This window comes from Oryctolagus cuniculus, chromosome 17, assembly GCF_051225735.1.
Source record: "Oryctolagus cuniculus isolate XC-2025 breed Fujian yellow rabbit chromosome 17, ASM5122573v1, whole genome shotgun sequence".
Classification (NCBI taxonomy): Eukaryota; Metazoa; Chordata; class Mammalia; order Lagomorpha; family Leporidae; genus Oryctolagus; species Oryctolagus cuniculus.
The window spans coordinates 52,654,034-52,673,311 of NC_142883.1; the positions used below are offsets into that span (position 1 = coordinate 52,654,034).

Below are 19,278 nucleotides of genomic sequence, written 5' to 3' on the forward strand. Positions count from 1 at the left end.
CTAAAATTGTGAAGAGTTTCTCCAGGGCTTCCAATGTGGGCCGAGGGGAGAAAGTAGACCACCAGGGACAGGAATCACGCAGGCGCACGGAAAAACACAGTACCGGCAGGAAAACATTCTCAGGAAAAAATGAAACTTCTATCTACCAGAACACAAACCAGTGTACCCCAAGCCAAAACAACTCTCCCACAATCCACATCTATCATTTAGCACAAACCAAAAAGATGAAGGTGATCGTCAGGAAGAATCAGATAGGAGCAATCAGGGTGTTGCAAGTCCTGATTACGCAGAGACGCTAATCACGCATCATGCGAACTCCAATCATCATGTTCTATCTGCCCTCCAAAAGGAGGAACAGGTAAGGATTATCCCACCTGACGATACCGGCCCGCCCCGGCCATTCCATATTCAGAGGAGCAGATGCCCCTAAGACCTAGGGTGAATACGCAACGCGTTAGTCGGAGAAACCCAGTTGCTTTGAATTATTTCAATCATATTTCGACATTTATTTGTAACGTTAAAAAAAAAACTTCTTACATTCGATTGCCAAAAAGGAATAAACTAACTCCTCCCAGAATGCTCTGCTCCCTCACGTGCTCGTGAGTTCTGAGCATACACAATCTTATTTACATATCTCCGCCCATCCCTGCCGCCAGCACTCTACCGTAATACCCAAAATAGAAGCGACCCCTGTTGTTCTATGGGCTGGAAAGCAGTCTCTCTGCAGTAGTTTGGCCAACTCAACTGTTCCCTGAAAATTGTATAAATTTTGATCTTATTATAAAATAGATTTTATTTATTACAAAGCACTGACTAAAACGCTATCCCAGACAATTATCCCAACACCGACATCCTCCACCAGAAGCAGTTTCCGGGGCGCGGCGACGCTGTCCTGCCAGGAACGGGAGCTTCTGGCTCCCCCAGCCCTGTTCTCCACGTTCTTGCAGTGAGGATGATCAGAAGGGTTTCTTTTTCAGCCCAAAGACGGCGATGAATAATGCCACTTCAGTGACAGCTGGGAGGGCGCTGTGGAAGGCAGGTGGTGGGGTCAGGCCCCCTTCCAACATAAATACCCGAATCTCCAAACCAGACATCCCAGCCCCGAAGTGTAGAGGGTGGGATTGGAGGGGGGACTTCAAAGGACCACAGGATGTGGTCTTGGTGTCTCAAACATTCAGGGAAGAGCTGGATGGGGCGAGCCTTCCTCCCCACCCCCCAAGACTGGGTGCTAACCGCACCTGCAGAACACAAAAATGTACCAGTACGTGGTGCACTCCCAGCGCTCGAATATGAAGAACGACAGGGCTACAGATGCACTACAGTGCGCTGCGATGGCTTGTGGGCGACACACAGGAGTCAAGGAAAGTCTTGGGGCCACAACAGCGACGGGCTATGGCAGGCCAGTGGTGGAGCTCCCAGGCCTTGTGCGACGGCGGGAGTCAGCAGCCCTGCCTTCTGATTTTAACAGGCCCACGTGTAGCGGCCTGCGCTGAGCCTGCACTGCCGAGACCCCAGGCTACCCTCACCCCACATGGAGGGGCCAGCCTGCACCCCCGAGGGGAGGTCAGAGCAGGCCCCCATGGACCCCACAGGAATGCGGACAGCGACTTGATCCTCTCTGCTGGAATCACTCTCCACCAGGAGGCCCGCAACTGGAGAGTCAAGCGCCTCCCTCAATCCTTGGCTCTTTTACCCCCTCCTAGAGGATAGTGGGGGGTGTGTGTGTGTGTGTGTGTCTGCCTCCGCCTCACCCCCATTTACCTCCAGGGCCCGGTGCACAGCGGCATCCACAACTGTTTGAGGATTGTGTCAAATCCCTGCACTGCCTAAGCAGAGGCGGGGCTGGGAGGGGGGGAAGGGGGTCGCTGAAGGGAGTCGCGCTGGAAACGGGTCGTGGGGGCAGAAAGGATACAGATGAGGCTCTGGGTGCTGTTGAACATGGACACTCCTGAGAGGAAGCCGGCCAGCTCCACGGCAAAGAGGCCCAGGGTGACCGAGAGGGCGGCCACCAGCCTGCAGAGAGGAAGGGGAGCGGCTCAGGACCCCCGGCCTCCGGGACTCCCACCGCCTCTTCCTTCGAACCCCCACCCCCCCAAGAGCTCACTGCACGTCCTGCTTCTCATACTCCTCGGGGGTGAATCGGAGGGGCAGGCAGGCCTGGACGTTGCTGTCCTGGGGAGCGGGCAGAAAAGGAAAGGAAGTGAGAGAGGCCGGCTGAGACCCCGGGCGGGGTGGGCGCGGCGACCACGGCGAGATGGCGACGCGGAGTGGCGGCCGTGGGTCTTACCCGCGACCAGAATAAGGTGATGACGACCACCAGATGCGCCAGCAGCGTCAGGAAGCGGGAGGGCACGAGCCCCGAGATCCGGCTCATGCTCCTCAGGGCCGCGGGCGGCGGCGCTGGGAAACCTCTCCCGGCCCGCGGCCTTCGCGCGCCTCAGGGGCCGCCCCGTTGCCTTGGTAACTGCGTACGCGGACCGTGCGCCTCGGGTTCTGAAGATCTCGCGAGAGCCGTAAATTCTCGAGCCGCCGTCGTGCAAGTGCGCCGTGTTCGGGGACCCCGCTGCGGCCGCCAGCCTCCTAAACCGGAGGACTACGTCCGGGGGTTCGCTGGCTGCTCAGGTCCGGAGCGGCGCGGCCCCAGGCTGCATTGCCGGGAATGGCCTGTCCGCGGAGGAGGTGCTCGCGGACTGCTGCGGCCGGCGTGCCGGTCTTAGGTTGGAGGCTCAGACGCGGTCTTCCCTTTCCGTCCTCGTAGCTTCCTTGTGCCCTGAGCCCAACGTGGAACGTTCACTGGACCTACCTTGTCCGGCAGGCCCGTTGTCACGGAGCCCTTGGTGGTCGGAGCACCCCAGACATCTTTGCCGGGTTCGGTGAGGGATTTGCATAGTGCAGAAGATGGTGGCAGCCTCAGCCTAGGGACGGCCCCGCCGGGACTGGACAGGGCGAGCGTGGACGAAGCGTCCCGCACAGGAGGTTTGGAGCTGCCTGGGACGCAAGGCTCAGCTCTGGTTCCGGGGTCTCCGAGGTACCGGCCGCACGGGCTCCAGGAAGACCCCTGCTGCTTGCGCACACCCAAGGGGCTTCCCTCCCCGCTTCGGAGGAGAGTAACCCCAGCCTTCAAGTCAGCCTGCACTGCAAAGCCTAGTGGTAGGCAGCCCAAAAGGAGGTGGAGCGTGGTCGCGGCAGGCCTTGCAGCCACCAGGCGCGACGTGGCCAGATTCGTATTCTCCACGACCCAGGTTGCAATATGGAGAGACTAACGAGGAAGCCATAGAAGTATCCAGAAAGGACAGGGTGAAGCAAAGACGATGGAGCAAAGCAGAAGGATTGGGGAGAGGGTCTGGCTCGGGGCCTGTGGGTGGGTGAGGAAAAAGGAGAGTCAAGGTGACCCAAGGATTTTGCGTTCAACAGCTGCAGGTTTGGAGCATTCGGCTCAGTAGGCGTTCTGCCTAGGAGACGGGCTAGACAGTACAAACCGAGTTCTCAGGTCCTTAGGTGTGGACTCATGAACAGGGAGTGGGCAGCCTAGGTTTGCTTTGTCCTTGTCCACACCTTGGTTCACAGAAACTTGCCTCAGAGAAAGTCGTTCCTTGCCTGCGTTTTCGAGCCTGCTGGTGGCCATGGGCTGTGCTGCGGGTGACCAGCTGTCCTCCCGTAGGTGGCCACTCACTCCAGGGCTGGATTCAGCATCTCAGCATTTGAACTGGTGACAAAAGAACTTGCAAACTTTTCATTTTTTGGCATCCTTGGAAATTTCAAACACAACGTAAAAATGAAACAGTATAACAACCCCCTGGGAGGGCCACTGCTCTGCCTCAACAGTTGTCAGCACGTGGTCAGCTTTGTTGCCCCCTCCCCTCCACCACAACCCCACACGTGTGCATTGGGGTACAAATAAAGTCCACTTGGCTGACATGTCTGAAATCTCTGTTAATCTTGGGTTTGCCCTCCTCCCCATCACCTCACCTTCTTTCTTTTCTTGCTGAAGATACTGGGCCACGTGTGGCGTCATTTCATTCTCTCCTGGCCCTGTGTTTCCTGCAAACTGATGGTCAGGTCTAATGGTTGATCTATGTGTCATTCAGTTTTCTCGTAAGATCACATCCCGAGGGATGGTTTGTACTTTCTGTTCACCTCATCAGGAATCCTGCTTGTCTGTGTGTCTGTCTGTCTGTGGTGCTGAAGTCTGAGTGGTGGCTTCGGGTGCGGTCAGGCTGAGCCACCCGTGATAAAATTCTTCATTCTCACCTAATGGTACCACGGGTCCTCATTGCCTAACTGCATGATTTCAATAGCGATTGCAAAATGGGGATGGCCTAATTCGAGCCCTCTTCTGCATCTACCAGCTAGAATTCTTTTATCAGTAAGAATTTTCCATGAGATACGAGTCATACAGGAAAGGCAGGATAAATGGGTCCTTTTTTTTTTTTTCATTATTTGCCAGTTTTCAGAATCCTGGTTCAGTAGTGTCCTACAAACACAACTAGATCTTTTTAGTAGCATGGTGACCACATAGATTTTAACATCTTTTGTGTATTTCAATCTACCTTTTTTTAAAAGATGCATTTATTTTATTTGAAAAGTGGAGTTACAGAGAGGAAGAGGCAGAGAAAGATCTTGCATCCACTCGTTAACTCCCCCAGATGGCCACAACAGCCAGGGCTGGGCCAGGCGGAAACCAGGAGCAGGGAACTCCATCCAGGTGTCCCTTGTGGGTGATGGGTCCAAGCACTTGGGCCATCTTGCTGCTTTCCCAGGTGCATTAGCAAGGAGCTGGATTAGAAGTGGAGTCAGGACTTGAACTGGCGCCCATATGGTTTGCCAGTGCTGCAGGCTGGGCCTTTAACCCACTGTGCCACAGAGCTGGCCCTTTAACTTCTTCTTCTTTCTTTCTTTTTTTTTTTTTTTGTTTGTTTGTTTAATTGGATTGTTTGTCTTTTCACTGTTGAGTTACAAGTGTTCTTCATGTATTATGATTTCTATACCTTTATGAGATACACGAAAGTATGCCAAACCAGTTTATGCAAATTGCATAGTAAAACAAACTATCCCTGGATTCCATTTTTTTTGTATCAAAGTATCTTTTAGTTCCATTTTCCATGAACTTTTGGATATGCCCTGGTTTTAAAGCCCTAACCCTTCACGCGGCGGCATTTTGAGGTGGGAGATGATTAGGTTTAGATTAGGTCAGGGTGGTAGGACCCTCTTGAGGAAGACATGTGTCTCTCCAAGTGTGAGCACTCAGGGAGAAGGGAGCAAGGCCTCCCCAGGAAACACATCTGCCTGCAGCTTGATCTTGTACTTCCCAGCCTTCACCACTGTGAGACAGAAATGTCTGCTGTTTAAGCCAACCGGTCTGCAGCATGTTGTTACAGCAGCCTGAGCTAAGATATTCCCTAAGACAGACACAATAACTAAGCCATCAATCAAGTGATTACAGAGTTAAAGGACTAGTGTGGCCGTGAAGAGCTCAGATGCCCGAGTCAGGCTGGGTTACAAGCTCTAAGACCTCAAACAGGTAAATATATCACCTTGTGCCTCAGTTTCTCCGCCTGTACCTCTTAGACAAAGGGGTTTCAATGACAACGCACCTCAGCAGCACTCAATACTGTTGCTTGCTTCTTTCCTCTTGAAATACTTTTTGTTTGTTTCTTCACTTACCCTCCTGTTTTCCTGAGCACCTAGCAGAGCCTCTGTGTTGGTGTGGGGGTGGCACAGGATGCAAGCCCTTTAAGGCCCCCTGGATGGAGTGTGTGTTGCAAGGAGGAGCAGGGCACCACAGACAGGAAGTTCCTTGAGATCAGTAGAAACAACGCCCACGTGTTTGAGGTGAGGAGGTGAGAGAGGGGGTCGGTGCTGCCCAGCTCAGCTTCCACAGCCTGGACAGAAGCCAAGTCCAGTGCCTCTAGATTGCTTGTTTGGGTTACTTCCTCTCATCCTGGTCTTAAATGTTGGTCTCCACAACTTGAAAATGAAAAACAAATAAGAAAAAATAACCTTGAAGACCACGGGACCCAGCCCTCAGCCTACTAAGCTTTTGCGCTCCGGACCCTCTGCTGTGATGACGGAAGGAAAGAGTGCACATTGTCTGTGTCCACCGTGGCAGCCCACCAGCTCCATGTGGCACCAGAACACTTTGAGATGAGGCTAGCGGGACTGAGGGACTGAGATTTTTTTTTTTTTATTTTTTATTTTTTGACAGGCAGAGTGGACAGTGAGAGAGACAGAGAGAAAGGTCTTCCTTTGCCGTTGGTTCACCCTCCAATGGCCGCCGCTGCAGCCGGCGCACCGCGCTGATCCGATGGCAGGAGCCAGGATCCAGGTGCTTTTCCTGGTCTCCCATGGGGTGCAGGGCCCAAGCACCTGGGCCATCCTCCACTGCACTCCCTGGCCATAGCAGAGAGCTGGCCTGGAAGAGGGGCAACCGGGACAGAATCCGGCGCCCCGACCGGGACTAGAACCCGGTGTGCCGGCGCCGCAAGGTGGAGGATTAGCCTATTGAGCCACGGCGCCGGCTAGGGACTGAGATTTTAAGATTAAGTTTCATTCGGGTAGCCCTAGATTGAAGAGTCAACCCAGTGACTGCCATATTGGGCCATGCAGTAGGGTTACTTAATGGCTTCTAAAATGTGGAAACCAGGGGGATGAATGAAAGCATCAACAACAGAGTGCCACAGACCACTCTGTGCCTAGACATCGAGTCCCTAGTCCCCGGTAACCATAGTCACTGGGCCAACTTCCCTTTCAACCAAAATGATCCGCCTCACCCCGTGTCCTTCAGGTGCCCACACAAACCTTCCTCTGTAAGCCACTCTGTGGCCCACTTCCTGCTCTTGCTAAAGCTAGCCCTCCTTAACTTCACAAATACTTACTGAAACACACATTGCAGGAATTGTGCTGTGTGCTAGGAATACATTTTTCCTACTTTCTTACTAGAAAGGGACAGGACATCCCGAAGAAACAAAATGTCAATTTTCTCTCTTTTAAACATGTTTTATTTATAGAGAAGGGTTCCCATCCACTGCGTTGGTTTCAGACATCTCTAATGGTGCTGACCAAAGCTGGGAACCCTGGGATTTGGGCCAGGCTGATGCCAGGGGCCAGGAACCCAATCCAGGTCTCCCATGTGAGTGGCCGGGACCCAACTATTTGAGCCATCACCACTGCCCCCCAGGCTCTGCATTGTCAGGAAGCTGGAATTGGGAGCCAGGACACAAATCCAGATAGGGGACACGGGTGCCCTAACTTCTAGACCAAACGCTTGCCCTTAAAATGTAAAATTCTCAGTGCTCTCTTAGAGAAGACAAAGGGCCTTTTCTTGCAGAAGTGGGGAGGACGGTGAGCCTTGAGTGGCATGTAAGGACTTGAAAAATTATCATGCAATAGCAGGGATAATGACATAGAGACAAGGGACCATTGTGCACAAGTGGTGAGGGGGGAGTGGCTGAAGATCAGGCAAGGACCCAATAGTACTATTACTAAGAACAAATTCTCGCTCCATGATCACCACTGGCCAGGCTCCGAGCCTGTGATCTGTAGCAGACAGATACCATAGTGATGTGTTACCATCTTTGCCATTTCAGGGATGAGGTCACTGAGGCACGGGGAGGTTGAAAAACCAGTCCAAGTTACACCACCAGTTAAGCCGCAAAGCCCGTATGTGAACTCTGGTAACATGGTTCTGTAACCAGGCACAGGGTGATCTGAAAAAGGCTGGGCTTGGTTCTCGGCGAAATCAGCAAAATCAAATGCGAGGCGGCAGATTTCACCACAGTGCACAAGTCTGCTCCCACTGAGTCCAGCCAAACGCTGGCTTCCAGGCCGCCATCACAAAGCATATGTTATGTTAGGCTTCAAGGCCAGGCCACAGGCTTCTCTGTTTGCCCATGCTGTGGGAACGCTTTAACTCTTAGGACTTGCTCTTACAGACAACCCGGCACTCTCCGCACCTGCACACTTTCACAAGGATTACGTGGCAGTCTGCTGTGGCATTCTCGGTAGCTGGCTGAGCGGTGTTGGCCTTGACCACAGCTACTCCCAAAATGGGCCACCCCTCCCGCATTTCTGTGAAGCCAGCCCCCCCCCCCCCCCCCCCCCGCAGCTCTTACTAAGCAGTACAGTAGCGCTTGAGTTTGCTAATCTGCTCCCGGCCCTGTCCACAGAGATTAAACTTTCTCCTTCCTTTGTCCTCCAGCCTTGTCCTTGTCACTTTGATTCGGCACCGGGGACAGAGACCAAGCTTTCAGGGACTGTCCCGGAGCCAAATGGTCTTGCTGTCTGACCTTGTGAATCCACTCAACAAATTAGGTCTGACTTTGAGCCAAGGCCTGGTGGAATCACGTTTGCATTTTGAAAGAGACTATTCTCTTTGCGGACTCTGGAGGCAAGGAGGTGAGAAAGGAGTCTTAAAAATAATCTGGCAGGAGAAGGTGTGGGGGTGGGAGTGGGAATGGGGAGCAGGGGCCGGCTGGAAAAATCACCAAGGAGAATGGAACTGACCGGATGTGGGGGCCGGAAGTGGGAAGTGAGTTCTGAGGACCCTTAGGAGAGCCTCTTCCAGGCTGGCCTGGAAGATGGTGGGATCCCCCATGGCTTATTCCTCCACCCCGGCTGGCTGAGCCCCTCTCAAGCTTCTAGAAGCACCGGGGCCTCTTCCGGCGGCAGGTGGACTTCCTTGCAAGTGCCCAGCTCTGTGTCACGTGGGGAGCTTTACAAACCGCTAACGTCCACGGCGATGGGAATTACGGCCGCGCACAGAGGGGCGGGCGTCCCTCGGGAGCGGACACGAGAGAACTTTCTAGAGTGATGCGGCCGTCCTGTGTCTTCAAGGAGTGAGTCGCACAGGAGTACGCGGTTGTCGAAGCACGCATTTAAGATCTGTGCGAATCACCCCAAGAACGTTTGAGGCTATCAATAGGGTGTCAGGGGCGTCCTTCCCCCGAGGAGTTGAATCAGAATCCTCCGAGGCCGGGACGGTGCGTGGGGTCCCGCTGAGCGCGCCGCCCGCGATGGCAACGCGCGGACAGCAGGGAGCCGACGTCCCGCCGCTCACAGGTGCCCCCTGGACCCTACCCTGGCTCCACCACGGTCCGCCGATATCTGTCCCGCAGCGCGGTGCTGGGCGAGCCGTCCCAGTGAGGCTGCGACCTCTGTGACCCGCCCGGGGACCAGCTCCAAGCCCTCTACCGGCTCGTCCTCCAAGCTCGGCTGGACCCACGGGACAGGTGGGCAAACGCAGCCCCCACCCCACCCCTGCCGCCACGCAGGAGACCCTCAGCCTTCGCGCATCTGGGTCCTTAGGACCCCTGCAGCACGCCCAGGCCGCAGTGGTCATGAATGGACCTGTCCCCCGCCTTGGCCGGCCGACCTCGTGGCGCAACGGTAGCGTGTCTGACTCCAGATCAGAAGGTTGCGTGTTCAAATCACGTCGGGGTCACTTCCTTTTCTGGTTCCTCAATCGCTTTTTTATTTAGCTCCCCTTTATTTCAACTGGGGGTCCAGCGCCAGCGCTGCCGCCGGAGCACGGAGAACGTGCAGCTCCTTCTCAAGGGCCGGAAAGGGGAGGGGTCTTGTGGCGCCAAACCGCGAAGCCTCCCCCGTCGGAAGAGCCCGCCGGCCTCGCGGGGCGTCTGCGACGGATCCAGTACCGAGACCCTGCGGGATCGCGGGCCCGGAGGGCTCAGCCCAGAGGGAGGAGGGGCGGGCGCTCGCGCCTCAGGGCCGGGCGCTGGGTCCGGCGCGGCGCGTTCTCCTCACGGGGCCGGGCGGGCTCCCCCGGGCGCGCGGCCCTGACTGACGATGGAGGCGCGTGCCGCAGGCGGCGGGCAGAGTTCAGGTGCCTGAGAGAAGAACGAGTGAGGCGGACGTGTGGACGAGGTGGCCGAGTGGTTAAGGCGATGGACTGCTAATCCATTGTGCTCTGCACGCGTGGGTTCGAATCCCATCCTCGTCGGCGCGCCGTCGTGAGCGCTCGCTTTCCGTTTTGTAATTCCCAACGCGAGGATCTCTCTTTCCTCCGCCAGATTCACTGCGTTTCGGTCCCGTTCGTGTCTTGCTTCTCTCCCCGCCCTCTGCGACCACATTTTCCCGCACGACCACAAAAACCACGTGCTTGCCATCCTCCTCCCCGGACCTGACCGGGCCAAGGAAACATGGCGCCACTTCCCATCAAGCGGGCGCCGTGGCTTAGTTGGTTAAAGCGCCTGTCTAGTAAACAGGAGATCCTGGGTTCGAATCCCAGCGGTGCCTCCTCGGGTGTTCTCGCTTTTGCGAAGGCTGGGAAGAGCCCCGGTGCTGTCAGTGGCATTCGTCCCCACTCCGCGAATCCGCCTCGCGGGCTCTCAGGCATTTTACCCTATTGACCGTGTGTGCGTGAGGACGAGGACGAGGACGTGGACGTGGTCGTGGCGTGCGTTTGTCCCTCGGGCATGCGGAATTTGCCTGCAGTCACATCATCTGTGCTTCCGTGCTTGTCGGTATCGAATCTTGGCTGTTAACTCGTGGAAAGTGTTCAGCGAATCCATTTCTCGTTTTTTTTTTTTTTTTTTTTTTTTTTTTTACACTCACGTTTCCCAAGCAGTTCTACTCTTAAGGGTTCAGAGGGCGGAGCAATGATATAAGTTTATATACCTTTTTGTTGAGACCCAATGCCATCTGGCCGGTTAGCTCAGTTGGTTAGAGCGTGGTGCTAATAACGCCAAGGTCGCGGGTTCGATCCCCGTACGGGCCAGTGGGCTTACATTTTCAGCTTACTTCTAATCGTTTTTTAGTTACAAATCGTGCACTTGAAGTAAATTAGTAAAGCAACCTTTCCAATCCCAAAGCATTTTACACCGAAAGAGAAACGCTGGAATTCGGTCCGAAGTGGGCATGGCTTACGGAGGAGTTCAGAGAAAACTCGGATGTGTGATTTGTTTTTATTTTATTTTTGACAGGCAGAGTGGACAGTGAGTGAGAGAGAGACAGAGAGAAAGGTCTTCCTTTTGCCGTTGGTGTGTGATTTGTTTCTAAGTCTCAGGACCACAACATGTGGCTCTTGAGCTTACTGCGTGGACAGTAGAGAGCTTGGACACAGGCGCCTCAGACCGTTACATGCGGCGCAGATCAGCAGCAAGGGTCAGGCACGGAGTTGGAGCTGTTCCCAGTCTCTTCCAGGCCACTGTGTACAATCAGGGCGGGAGAAGACAAGCCCTTCTCTTCCTCCCCCAGAGACCCTCGCTTACCTCTGCTTTCACTGGGCCCTAGGCCCCTGTGTGTGATGCTCCTTATCTCACATTTCCCCTCGGATCTGCCGACAGCGGGGACCGTACTCTCCCGCATCTAGCCTGGGACCCCACCCCCCACCCCCCAGCACCCGCCCCGAGAACCAGGCCCATACTCCTTTGCATTTCTTTGGCCCCTGCAACCCGCACAAACACAGGCTCAGCCTTAGCAGCAGCAGCACTTTTAATTCCACAAAAACTCAGAAAGCCCAAACTGATCCAAACACTGCACAACAGGTGGGCCTCAAAACCAGCAACAATTCTACCTGAACCCTGAGAGCAGTGAGACGCCTCCCACCTCAGCCCCTCCGCCGCCGTGCAAAGCATCCCTCCGAGTTCCACCCGGGGTTCCGGCTGGGGAAGTGGTAGGGTAAGGGGGGCCAGAGGGCAGGTGTGCATCCAAGGTACCACTGGAGCTCCCACAGCCCCCGGCACCTGAGATGCGGCCACCGGATTCAGGGTGACCGCAGCGGGGGCTGGGGCCGCCTCCCCTCCCTTCTCCTGATCACAAGTGGGAGTCATGTTCCCTCCCCCTTCAGAGACCTAATGCCCTGGGTTCCCAGGGATGCCGCCCTGGCTGAGGACGGGGGGTAGGGACGGACAGGGTAGCTACAGAAGCAGAGAAGAACCGTGAGAGCTTCCCCATGAACACCTGCCCGAGGCTCAGCGCGCGCGCGCGCATCTGGAGGGGCCGCCAGCTCCCGGGCCTCCCCTCCTCAGGCAGTTCCCGCCGGAGCTCCTTGGAAAGTCCTTAGGGTCCAGGCCTTGTGGTCACTTGCACAGGGCCTCGAGCACCTCCAGAGTGCGTCGGATATCCCGCACTTGGCGCGCCAGCCCCTGCACGGGCTGCAGCGCCCTCTCCAGCTCCTCGCAGCGCGCCAGCAGGGTGTACATGCCCTTGATGCTCATGTCCACGGCTTCGCCCAACGAGTCCACGGCGTCGCGGTAGGTCTGGATGCAGCCGACGCTCAGAGCCGTCAGCTCCTGCACCGCCCCACCCAGCCCGCGGAGCAGACGGTCCACCCGGCCGCCCAGCTCCCGACTCAGCCGCTCCAGATCCCGCAGCACGTCGGGGTCGATGGGCGGGATGGCGGGAGTAGGTGCGGGCGCTGGGCAGGGCCGCGCAGGGGCTGGGGGCGGGGGCGGAGGGGCGCCGCTCAGACGGATCTTGAGCTGCAGATTGTTGGCGACGAAGTGGGTGAGGTCGCCGTGGCGGCTGACGGTGCCCTCGAGCTCCAGGGGACTGGAGATGGTGGCGCGGCGTCCGCCTCCCGCGGCGCACTCCGCGCCGCCGCCGCACGCTCCGCTCAGCCCGTCCAGGCTGCGGCTGTCCTGCAGGCGGCTGGAGAACGAGCGGCCCGCCCTACCAGCCGCCGCCTCCACCTCCTCGTCGCGGTCTTCCTCCGGCGGCGGCTGCTCCACATCCATCCCGCCGTCTCCCAGGCTCCCCCGACGGCAGACCTTGTCGGATGCGGGCTCGTCCTGGGGACGCTCAGGGTCCCTGTGCCGGGAGGGCAGGGGCGGGTCGCACTCGGGCCCAGTCGGCGACCCTCGGGGGCCGGGCTCGTCCTGCCGAGCCTCGCGTTCCGGCCGGTGGACCACACCGCCGCAGCTCGAAGTCTTAGGGGACGCCCTGGGGTGGCGACTCGAGCCCGCTCTGCTCTCGGCCTCTTCCTCCCCGGGCACCCAAAGGCCTGAGGGCGGCTCGGAGGGCGTTCGGCCCGGTCCGCCGCGGAAGATCGCGGCCTGCTGGACCGGCAAAGCCAGGAGGTCCGTCTCGGGCCCGGGCCGCCCCCGAGACGACTCCATACTGCAGGTGGGGGGCCGGAACCTCCTAATTGGTCCGGCCGGGCTGCTTAGGCAGCGGCGGCGCCTTTAAGGGGCGTTGGTAGAGGCGCACCGATTGGCGGCGGGCTGACAATGGTAAGGACAGGAAGAATGCGCTGATTGGTTGAGGTGACCAGGAAGTCCCGGAAGAAGAGCTGTTATTGAACAGCCCGGCACACGTGAGAGCCGGCAGGCTGGGGAGAAGGTGGTGACAGCTGCGCTCGCCGCCCCGCCCTCCCAGAAAGTGGAGGGGGCAGATCTTAAAGGCCCAGGTCCCGAAATACGCGAGTCTCGCGGGGGCGGGGCTCGGAGTCTTTCCACCCAGAACCGTACCGCCCACAAAGATTGCGGAGCAAACACACCAAGTGGGGTCCAGGATTGAGGTTCCTAGATGGGATGGAAATTATATATATATATAATTATATATTATAATACATATAAATCTCCAGCTTGGACGTTCAGGGTTGAACTGCACGCAGTTGACCAAGACAGATGAAACCCGCATTCTCAACAGAGCCTAAGGGCATCGTTCCATCATCTCTTGTTGACAGAACTGGCCGTTAAACTGCCCACTGCGACTCACGGACCTAGGAGTTTTCTGTACTCAGTGTCCTGATGCCTCCGCGCTCAACATCTCTCTCGCTGGAGGACGATGTGTGTACTTCTTGCCACGAGATGTAATCTCCAGCACGTGAAATGACCCCAACTTTTGATAAGCATGGAACAGGACGCGAAGAGTTGTGATTACGAATGACTGGGCAGACACTAGGTGGTTAAAGGGTCAGGCAAGGCATCTTTGATGAGAAGACGTTTAACTGAAAAAGAGCCGCAAAGGGTCAGCCATCTTTCAGGGCTGCCAGAGGTTCAGGGACAACCCTGATGGACCCGAGGAACTGGAGAGCAAGGAGAGGCGACCCCTGGGTGGGGAGGATTTCAAGCCAGTGGTTAAAGAAGCAGGCAGGGGCGACATGGTGAGGGCCTTGTAGTTCGTGTTAGGGAGTGGAGATTTCTCCTAAGCGCAAAGGCACAGCAAACAACGAAAGGGTTGTTTGTTGCAAAAATATAGCCAAAGCCCTGAGATATCAGTATTTAATAGAAAATGTGTTAACTCTTCTTGGCTGTTCTTATTAGGATAGAGGTCAGGCAAGCCAGCATTTCAAAGTGCAGCTCCCCAGACTTCCAGCATCAGCACGTGTGTGTGTGTGTGTGTGTGTGCATGCGTACAGGCGCATGGCTGCCAGGGTCCTGGCCAGTCCACCCTGTTGATAGTATCTTGCTTGTTCACCAGGCCTGAAGTTGTATCTTATAGTCACCCACAGCTTGATAAAACCCTAGACATTTCTCTGCTCTTAAAAAAGTAAAATGCCATATATTTTGGGCTGGGTAGATATTCCTTAGAACACGGGAGACCTTCCCTTGAAAATAGGAAGAGAGTGATGGGAGGGAACTGGTGCTGGGATTACTGCCGTCATAGATGACAGTGTAGACGGAGGACAGGTGCCCGGGGATGGCACCCTCACGTGATAGCGACAGAATTGGGCATGTGCACACATTGCAGATGCATCTTGAAGGTTGTCGTGGACGAATGTTCCGCTACCCAACATCTCCTGGTATAGGGGACCCTCCTGTCCCCACCCCCCGCAGGCCCACTCTGTGAGCTGTTGATGAGGTGACAACCTCCTTTACCCAAGCTGGCCAATCTGAATACTTCATCCTTCTGACTGCAGACTGGCACAACACTCAGGGCAGGGGCAGTACAAGGCCCCAGAACTTGGCTGTAGCTTTACCAGCGCCAACCCCATGGGGTGGGGTCAGGGGGAAGCCAGCATTTGACCTGGCAGCTAAGACATCTCTAAGAATCTCACATCCCATGTAACAGTGCTTGGGTTTGATAACTGGATCTAGCTCCCGGTTCCAGCTTTCTGCCCGTGCAGACCCTAGGAAGCAATGGTGGTGGTGACTCAAGAAATTGGTGCCTTATGGGAGACCTACATTGAGTTCCTTGCTACTGGCTGCAGCCGTAACCCTTGTGGGTGCTTGGGGAGCGAGCCAGCAGCTGGGACATCTGTCTGACCCTCTATGTTTCACTATCTCTCAAATAAAAAAGGAAAAGCACATTTTAAAAAAGTACAGCCACTTTCCCAAGCAAGTCCCTGACTTTTGTCCGAAGCCCTGGCTGTGACATGTCGATCGTGGGTGATGTGAGCTCTCTGAGACCAGAGCTTCCCGTCTGTTGTTCTCATCTGTGTCCCCAGTGATGGCGCTGTTCATTAAGTAATTACTAAGTAAGCGACCAAAGCTGTTAATTCCCCCTCTTTTTTGGCTTAAATGTATTCAGGATGTGTTTCTGTCACTTGCACCCAGAGTCCTGAAAATACACCCTGACGCCTGCATTCCATCATATATGGCAGAGCACAAGTGTGCAACCAGCAAAGACAGCAGCGGAATCAACTGTTTCGTGCAATAACGGTCTTCAGACTGAGTGGACTTTGGAGATTACGGGGTCTTTGGCTGTCAGCAAAGGCCTGGCTTCTGTCTGTGGGGGGTCTCTTGATCCCGAGTGGGCTTCCCCATGGAGGCCCAGTGGTGATTAATGCCATTTACCTTTCTCTTGCGAATCCTCATTTCAGCATCTGTTTTTTTTTTTTTTTTGGCCGCCCAGGATCCGTATCCCAGTGTCTGAGGACCCTCCCACCGCGTAGGCAGAGCCCACCTCGCACTACCAGTACGAGATGCCAGCACCCGCAGCTTTCTCACACGAGATGGAGGCTCCGCCATGGTCCGCAGCAGAATTTGTCCTGGCTCTGTTCTATGTACAGCAGAGTGACTAGTTCGCCACAGTTCACTGTATATCCTATAAAGATCTAGAAGAGTTTCAAGTTTCCCAACACCAAAAAATGACACGTTTAAGCTGCAAATGCTCATTATTTTCATTTAATAACCCTGCATTATATGCATGTACCAAATTGTACACACCATGTCCCATAAATATATACAATTATTATGTTCATTAAAACCCAAAATAATAAATGTTAAAACAATTAAGTGATCAGGCTGAAACAGGGATGCTCCTCTTGGAGCTAGAGATGGATGGGTTCCCTCCATCCTCCGGTGGCTGCAACTCCACAGGGGAGAGCCAGGAGAGGCGATGGGGGCGGCCGCTGTGGCTACCGCAGCACAGCCAAGAAAGCGTGACCCACGGGCCAGATACAGCTCCCTGCCTGGTTTCCTATAAGGCCTGAGAGCTAAGAATGCTGTTTACATCTTTTTCTTTCAATTGGAAAGAGAGATAAGACAGAGAGTGAACCTCCATCTGGTGGTTCACTTCCCACATATCTGCAACAGCCAAGGCTGGGCCAGGCCAAAGCCAGGAGCCAGAAACTCCAGTCAAGTCTTGTGTGTGTGTGGCAGGGAGCGAGGACCTGCTACCTCCCAGGATGTACCTTAGTAGGAAGATGGATCAGAAGTGGAGAGTGGAGGCAGGACTCCATCCCAAGCTTACCCATATGTGATGCCTGGGTCCCAAGCGACAGATTAACCTGTTGTCCCACAATGCCCATTTATGCTTTTAGAATCATATATATATATATATATATATATATATACATATATATATATATATATATATCCTGGTTCACTCCCTAAATGGCTGCAATGGCCAGGTTTGGTCCAGGCTGAAACCAGGAGCCTAGAGCTCCATCTGGGTCTCGCTCGGGGATAGCAGGGGCCCAAGCACTTGGGCCATCTTCTGCTGCCTTCACAGGTGCATTAGCAGGGAGCTGGAACAGAAGTGGAGCAGCTGGAGACTTGAACTGGCTCCACTATGGGATGCTGGGATGCCGGTGCTGCAGGCAGCAGCTTAGCTCACTGGGCCACAATGCCAGCCTTGTCTTTATGTTTCAAAATGTTGGGGAAAAAATACAAAGGAAATAAGAAGTTTCCTAATGCTGAACCAACAGAACTTTGGCTTAATCCAGCCTCTGAACTTGACCCAAAGTAGCCTCCGAATTGAAAGAGCAATAACCTAGCTTGGGGAGTAGACAAACTGTACTCCTGTTTGTTTATTGTTAAGGGATAGGGGCTCCCTCTGCTTGGTGCCACCGAACAATCCTCAAGTGCGAGCTGCTTAGAAGAGAGCTTTCATTTACTTGTGAGGAGAAAAGGAGACAGAAGGACCCTACAGCTCCCTAAAAAAAAACCCTGCCTCTCTGGCTTGACAATTTGCCAGTGCTTTTACAGCCGGGGTCAGGGGCATGTGTGAGATAACAGCAACAGAGGGAAGAGACCTCCTGCTCATACATGTAAGCAACACGCATCATGGACTGTATGTTCAGAAAATGGTGGCACCGCCCTCCGCCCTCCCCTAAGTGGAGAATTGCCTATTACAAAAGTTCATTCCAACCCATTTCTTGCAGCTGGAGAGGGGCTCCCTGTCTGTGGTGGTCTGCCCCCCACCCCCAACCTCTGAGTGCAACTTTACAATCAAAGTGTCCTGGAAAAAGAAGCTCCAGGGAGTTCAAGTTCCCAGGCCTCCTCCCGCGGTTGCCTATACCCTGCACTCTTGGTTATGTTACCTCTGTCGGCAGTGGAGCTTTGCAATGTTCTTTTCCATGTGTTGTAAAAACATCATTTGATCAAAAAGGCCTGTGTGCACCTATATTCTCTGCGGGGACAGGGGTGACTGTTGCTGCGATGCCCGCGGCCCCGGGAATGCAGGCATGTTTGTGGTGGATTTTGTACTTCCTGCACGAGAGTTTAGTGCTTGCAGACAGTGATGGCATTTTTGAGTCCAATTATATGAATGTTGCATGTGTCAGAGAGCAGCCTCCGCGAACAAGACCAAATCCCAAACAGAAAACAATTATTCATTCCTTACATTCATGTAAATTACATTTCAGTGCGCATTCCGCATGAAGAGTCCTGCGAGAAGACAGAGGTAGAATGTGTTTTCATAAACTCTCCGTAATGAAGGTGTTTTAAAATAAGAGCAAATGCGGACAGCACAAAGCCACAAGATAATAAACAGACAACAAAGAACTGGAAAACTTCAACACGGAGAAACCGCTTGATGTTAAAAGACCAAATGCAGAAGGACAATACATTGGCGGTGTACCTGGGCACTTCAGGGTGATTTTGCACCAAAATAAACTTTTCATTTTTTTTCCATGACCACTTTTGAGGTCCCCTGGTGCCTCTCAGTGTGTTCCTTTGAATGGCAGAGGAATTCTCATTTTCCAAGGAAGTTGTGCAGGAAGGACCTCTTGCTGTATCCTGGACCTGCTCCAGCCCCAGCCCCCGCTGTGGGAGCCCCGGCCCAGGGCTTCCCAGGGAGGCAGTTTCTTTAGGGAACTCGGCCTTCCCACTGTCTCCCTTACTGTCACACAGAGTACAAGCCTCCTCGGAGCGTTCCTGCTGGAGGCTGATTATTTGGTAACACCCCAAGCTAACTAACAGACACTTTGTGTCTCCTGACAAGATGCCTTGTGTGCAGTTTTGGAAGAAAACTGTAAAACCGATTCCCCAGGTGGCTGTAAGGTGGCCGTACCCGCCGCGCGTTCACCTGGCATTGTCAGGTATGGTTATGCTTATTTACTTAGTCGTTTCAGTAGGTGTGTTGTCACATCTCCTGATCTGGTTCTGATCTGCACTCCCTGCTGACTGGCAACACCGGGCATCTTTTAAGGTATCTATTTACCATACCTAATATTCACTGGTGAAAAGTATTCCCAATAAAAAATGTATTTATTTACTTTCATCTTATTTGAGAGGTAGAGGGACAGAAAGATCTTCCATCTGCTAGTTCACTCCCCAAATGTCTGTAACAGCCAGGGTTGGGTCAGCTGAAGCCAGGGGTGTGGAGCCCCAGCCAGGTCTCCCACATGAGACACAGGGACCCAAGTACTTGACCATGGTCGGCTTCCTCCCAGGGCGGGCTTTAGATGGAAGCTGGGTCAGAGGGGGAGTACCTGGACCCAGGCACCCTGACATGGGGCGGATATCACAAGTGGTGATCTAACTGCTGTGTCATGCCCACCCCAGCCACTTCTCATTTATGTAATTTATATATTTTGTAAACCGCTTTAAGTACATTGTAGAATAAGACAAAGTATAAATAGCATTTTAAAATTTAGAATTTTGTGGGGAGTTTTTTTTTTTTCTTTTAAAGATTTATTTATTTATTTGAAAG

General features: G+C 54.3%; 2 protein-coding genes and 5 non-coding genes across 14 annotated transcripts; 4 read left to right on the forward strand and 3 right to left on the reverse strand.

Annotated features, from left to right (window-relative positions):
- Nucleotides 1–246: 246 nt before the first annotated feature.
- On the reverse strand, nt 247–381 carry LOC127489528 (U8 small nucleolar RNA). Its single transcript, XR_007917445.2, has one exon. It is a non-coding gene; the product is annotated as a U8 small nucleolar RNA (small nucleolar RNA).
- A 101-nt stretch (nt 382–482) lies between these two features.
- TMEM107 (transmembrane protein 107) lies at nt 483–3,748 on the reverse strand. 8 transcript variants are annotated; one of them, XR_016224280.1, is made up of 5 exons: nt 2,288–2,508; nt 2,105–2,172; nt 1,913–2,013; nt 1,239–1,343; nt 483–1,026 (listed from the first exon to the last, which is right to left on the reverse strand). XR_016224280.1 is itself a non-coding variant. In XM_008270755.5 (5 exons), exons 1-5 carry the CDS (start codon nt 2,372–2,374, stop codon nt 957–959), a joined length of 402 nt encoding a protein of 133 aa, XP_008268977.2. In that variant the 5' UTR covers nt 2,375–3,748; the 3' UTR covers nt 483–956. The 8 variants fall into 8 exon arrangements, 7 of the variants coding, with proteins under 7 accessions (XP_008268977.2, XP_017204407.2, XP_089174461.1 ...); XM_008270755.5 differs by having other exon boundaries at nt 1,260–1,335; nt 2,288–3,748; XM_017348918.4 differs by having other exon boundaries at nt 1,239–1,335; nt 2,288–2,728.
- A 5,619-nt stretch (nt 3,749–9,367) lies between these two features.
- On the forward strand, nt 9,368–9,439 carry TRNAW-CCA (transfer RNA tryptophan (anticodon CCA)). The gene has a single exon. It is a non-coding gene; the product is annotated as a tRNA-Trp (tRNA).
- Nucleotides 9,440–9,873: 434 nt separating this feature from the next.
- On the forward strand, nt 9,874–9,955 carry TRNAS-GCU (transfer RNA serine (anticodon GCU)). Its single transcript has one exon. It is a non-coding gene; the product is annotated as a tRNA-Ser (tRNA).
- Nucleotides 9,956–10,177: 222 nt separating this feature from the next.
- TRNAT-AGU (transfer RNA threonine (anticodon AGU)) lies at nt 10,178–10,251 on the forward strand. Its single transcript has one exon. It is a non-coding gene; the product is annotated as a tRNA-Thr (tRNA).
- Nucleotides 10,252–10,658: 407 nt separating this feature from the next.
- On the forward strand, nt 10,659–10,732 carry TRNAI-AAU (transfer RNA isoleucine (anticodon AAU)). The gene has a single exon. It is a non-coding gene; the product is annotated as a tRNA-Ile (tRNA).
- A 698-nt stretch (nt 10,733–11,430) lies between these two features.
- BORCS6 (BLOC-1 related complex subunit 6) lies at nt 11,431–13,168 on the reverse strand. The gene has a single exon (XM_008270754.4). It carries the CDS (start codon nt 13,071–13,073, stop codon nt 12,036–12,038), a length of 1,038 nt encoding a protein of 345 aa, XP_008268976.4. The 5' UTR covers nt 13,074–13,168; the 3' UTR covers nt 11,431–12,035.
- Between the last annotated feature and the right edge of the window lie 6,110 nt (nt 13,169–19,278).

Excerpts from the sequence above, each read along its gene's own strand:
- TMEM107 (XM_070060049.2), bottom strand. The coding sequence starts at position 2,374 with ATGAGCCGGATCTCGGGGCTCGTGCCCTCCCGCTTCCTGACGCTGCTG. Across the intron at positions 2,173-2,287 it reads TCACCTTATTCTGGTCGCGG|GACAGCAACGTCCAGGCCTG; the intron begins GTAAGACCCACG and ends CCCGCTCCCCAG. Across the intron at positions 1,344-1,912 it reads CAGCACCCAGAGCCTCATCT|CCCACAAGCCATCGCAGCGC; the intron begins GTATCCTTTCTG and ends TCCTGTGTGTCG.
- BORCS6 (XM_008270754.4), bottom strand. The coding sequence starts at position 13,073 with ATGGAGTCGTCTCGGGGGCGGCCCGGGCCCGAGACGGACCTCCTGGCT.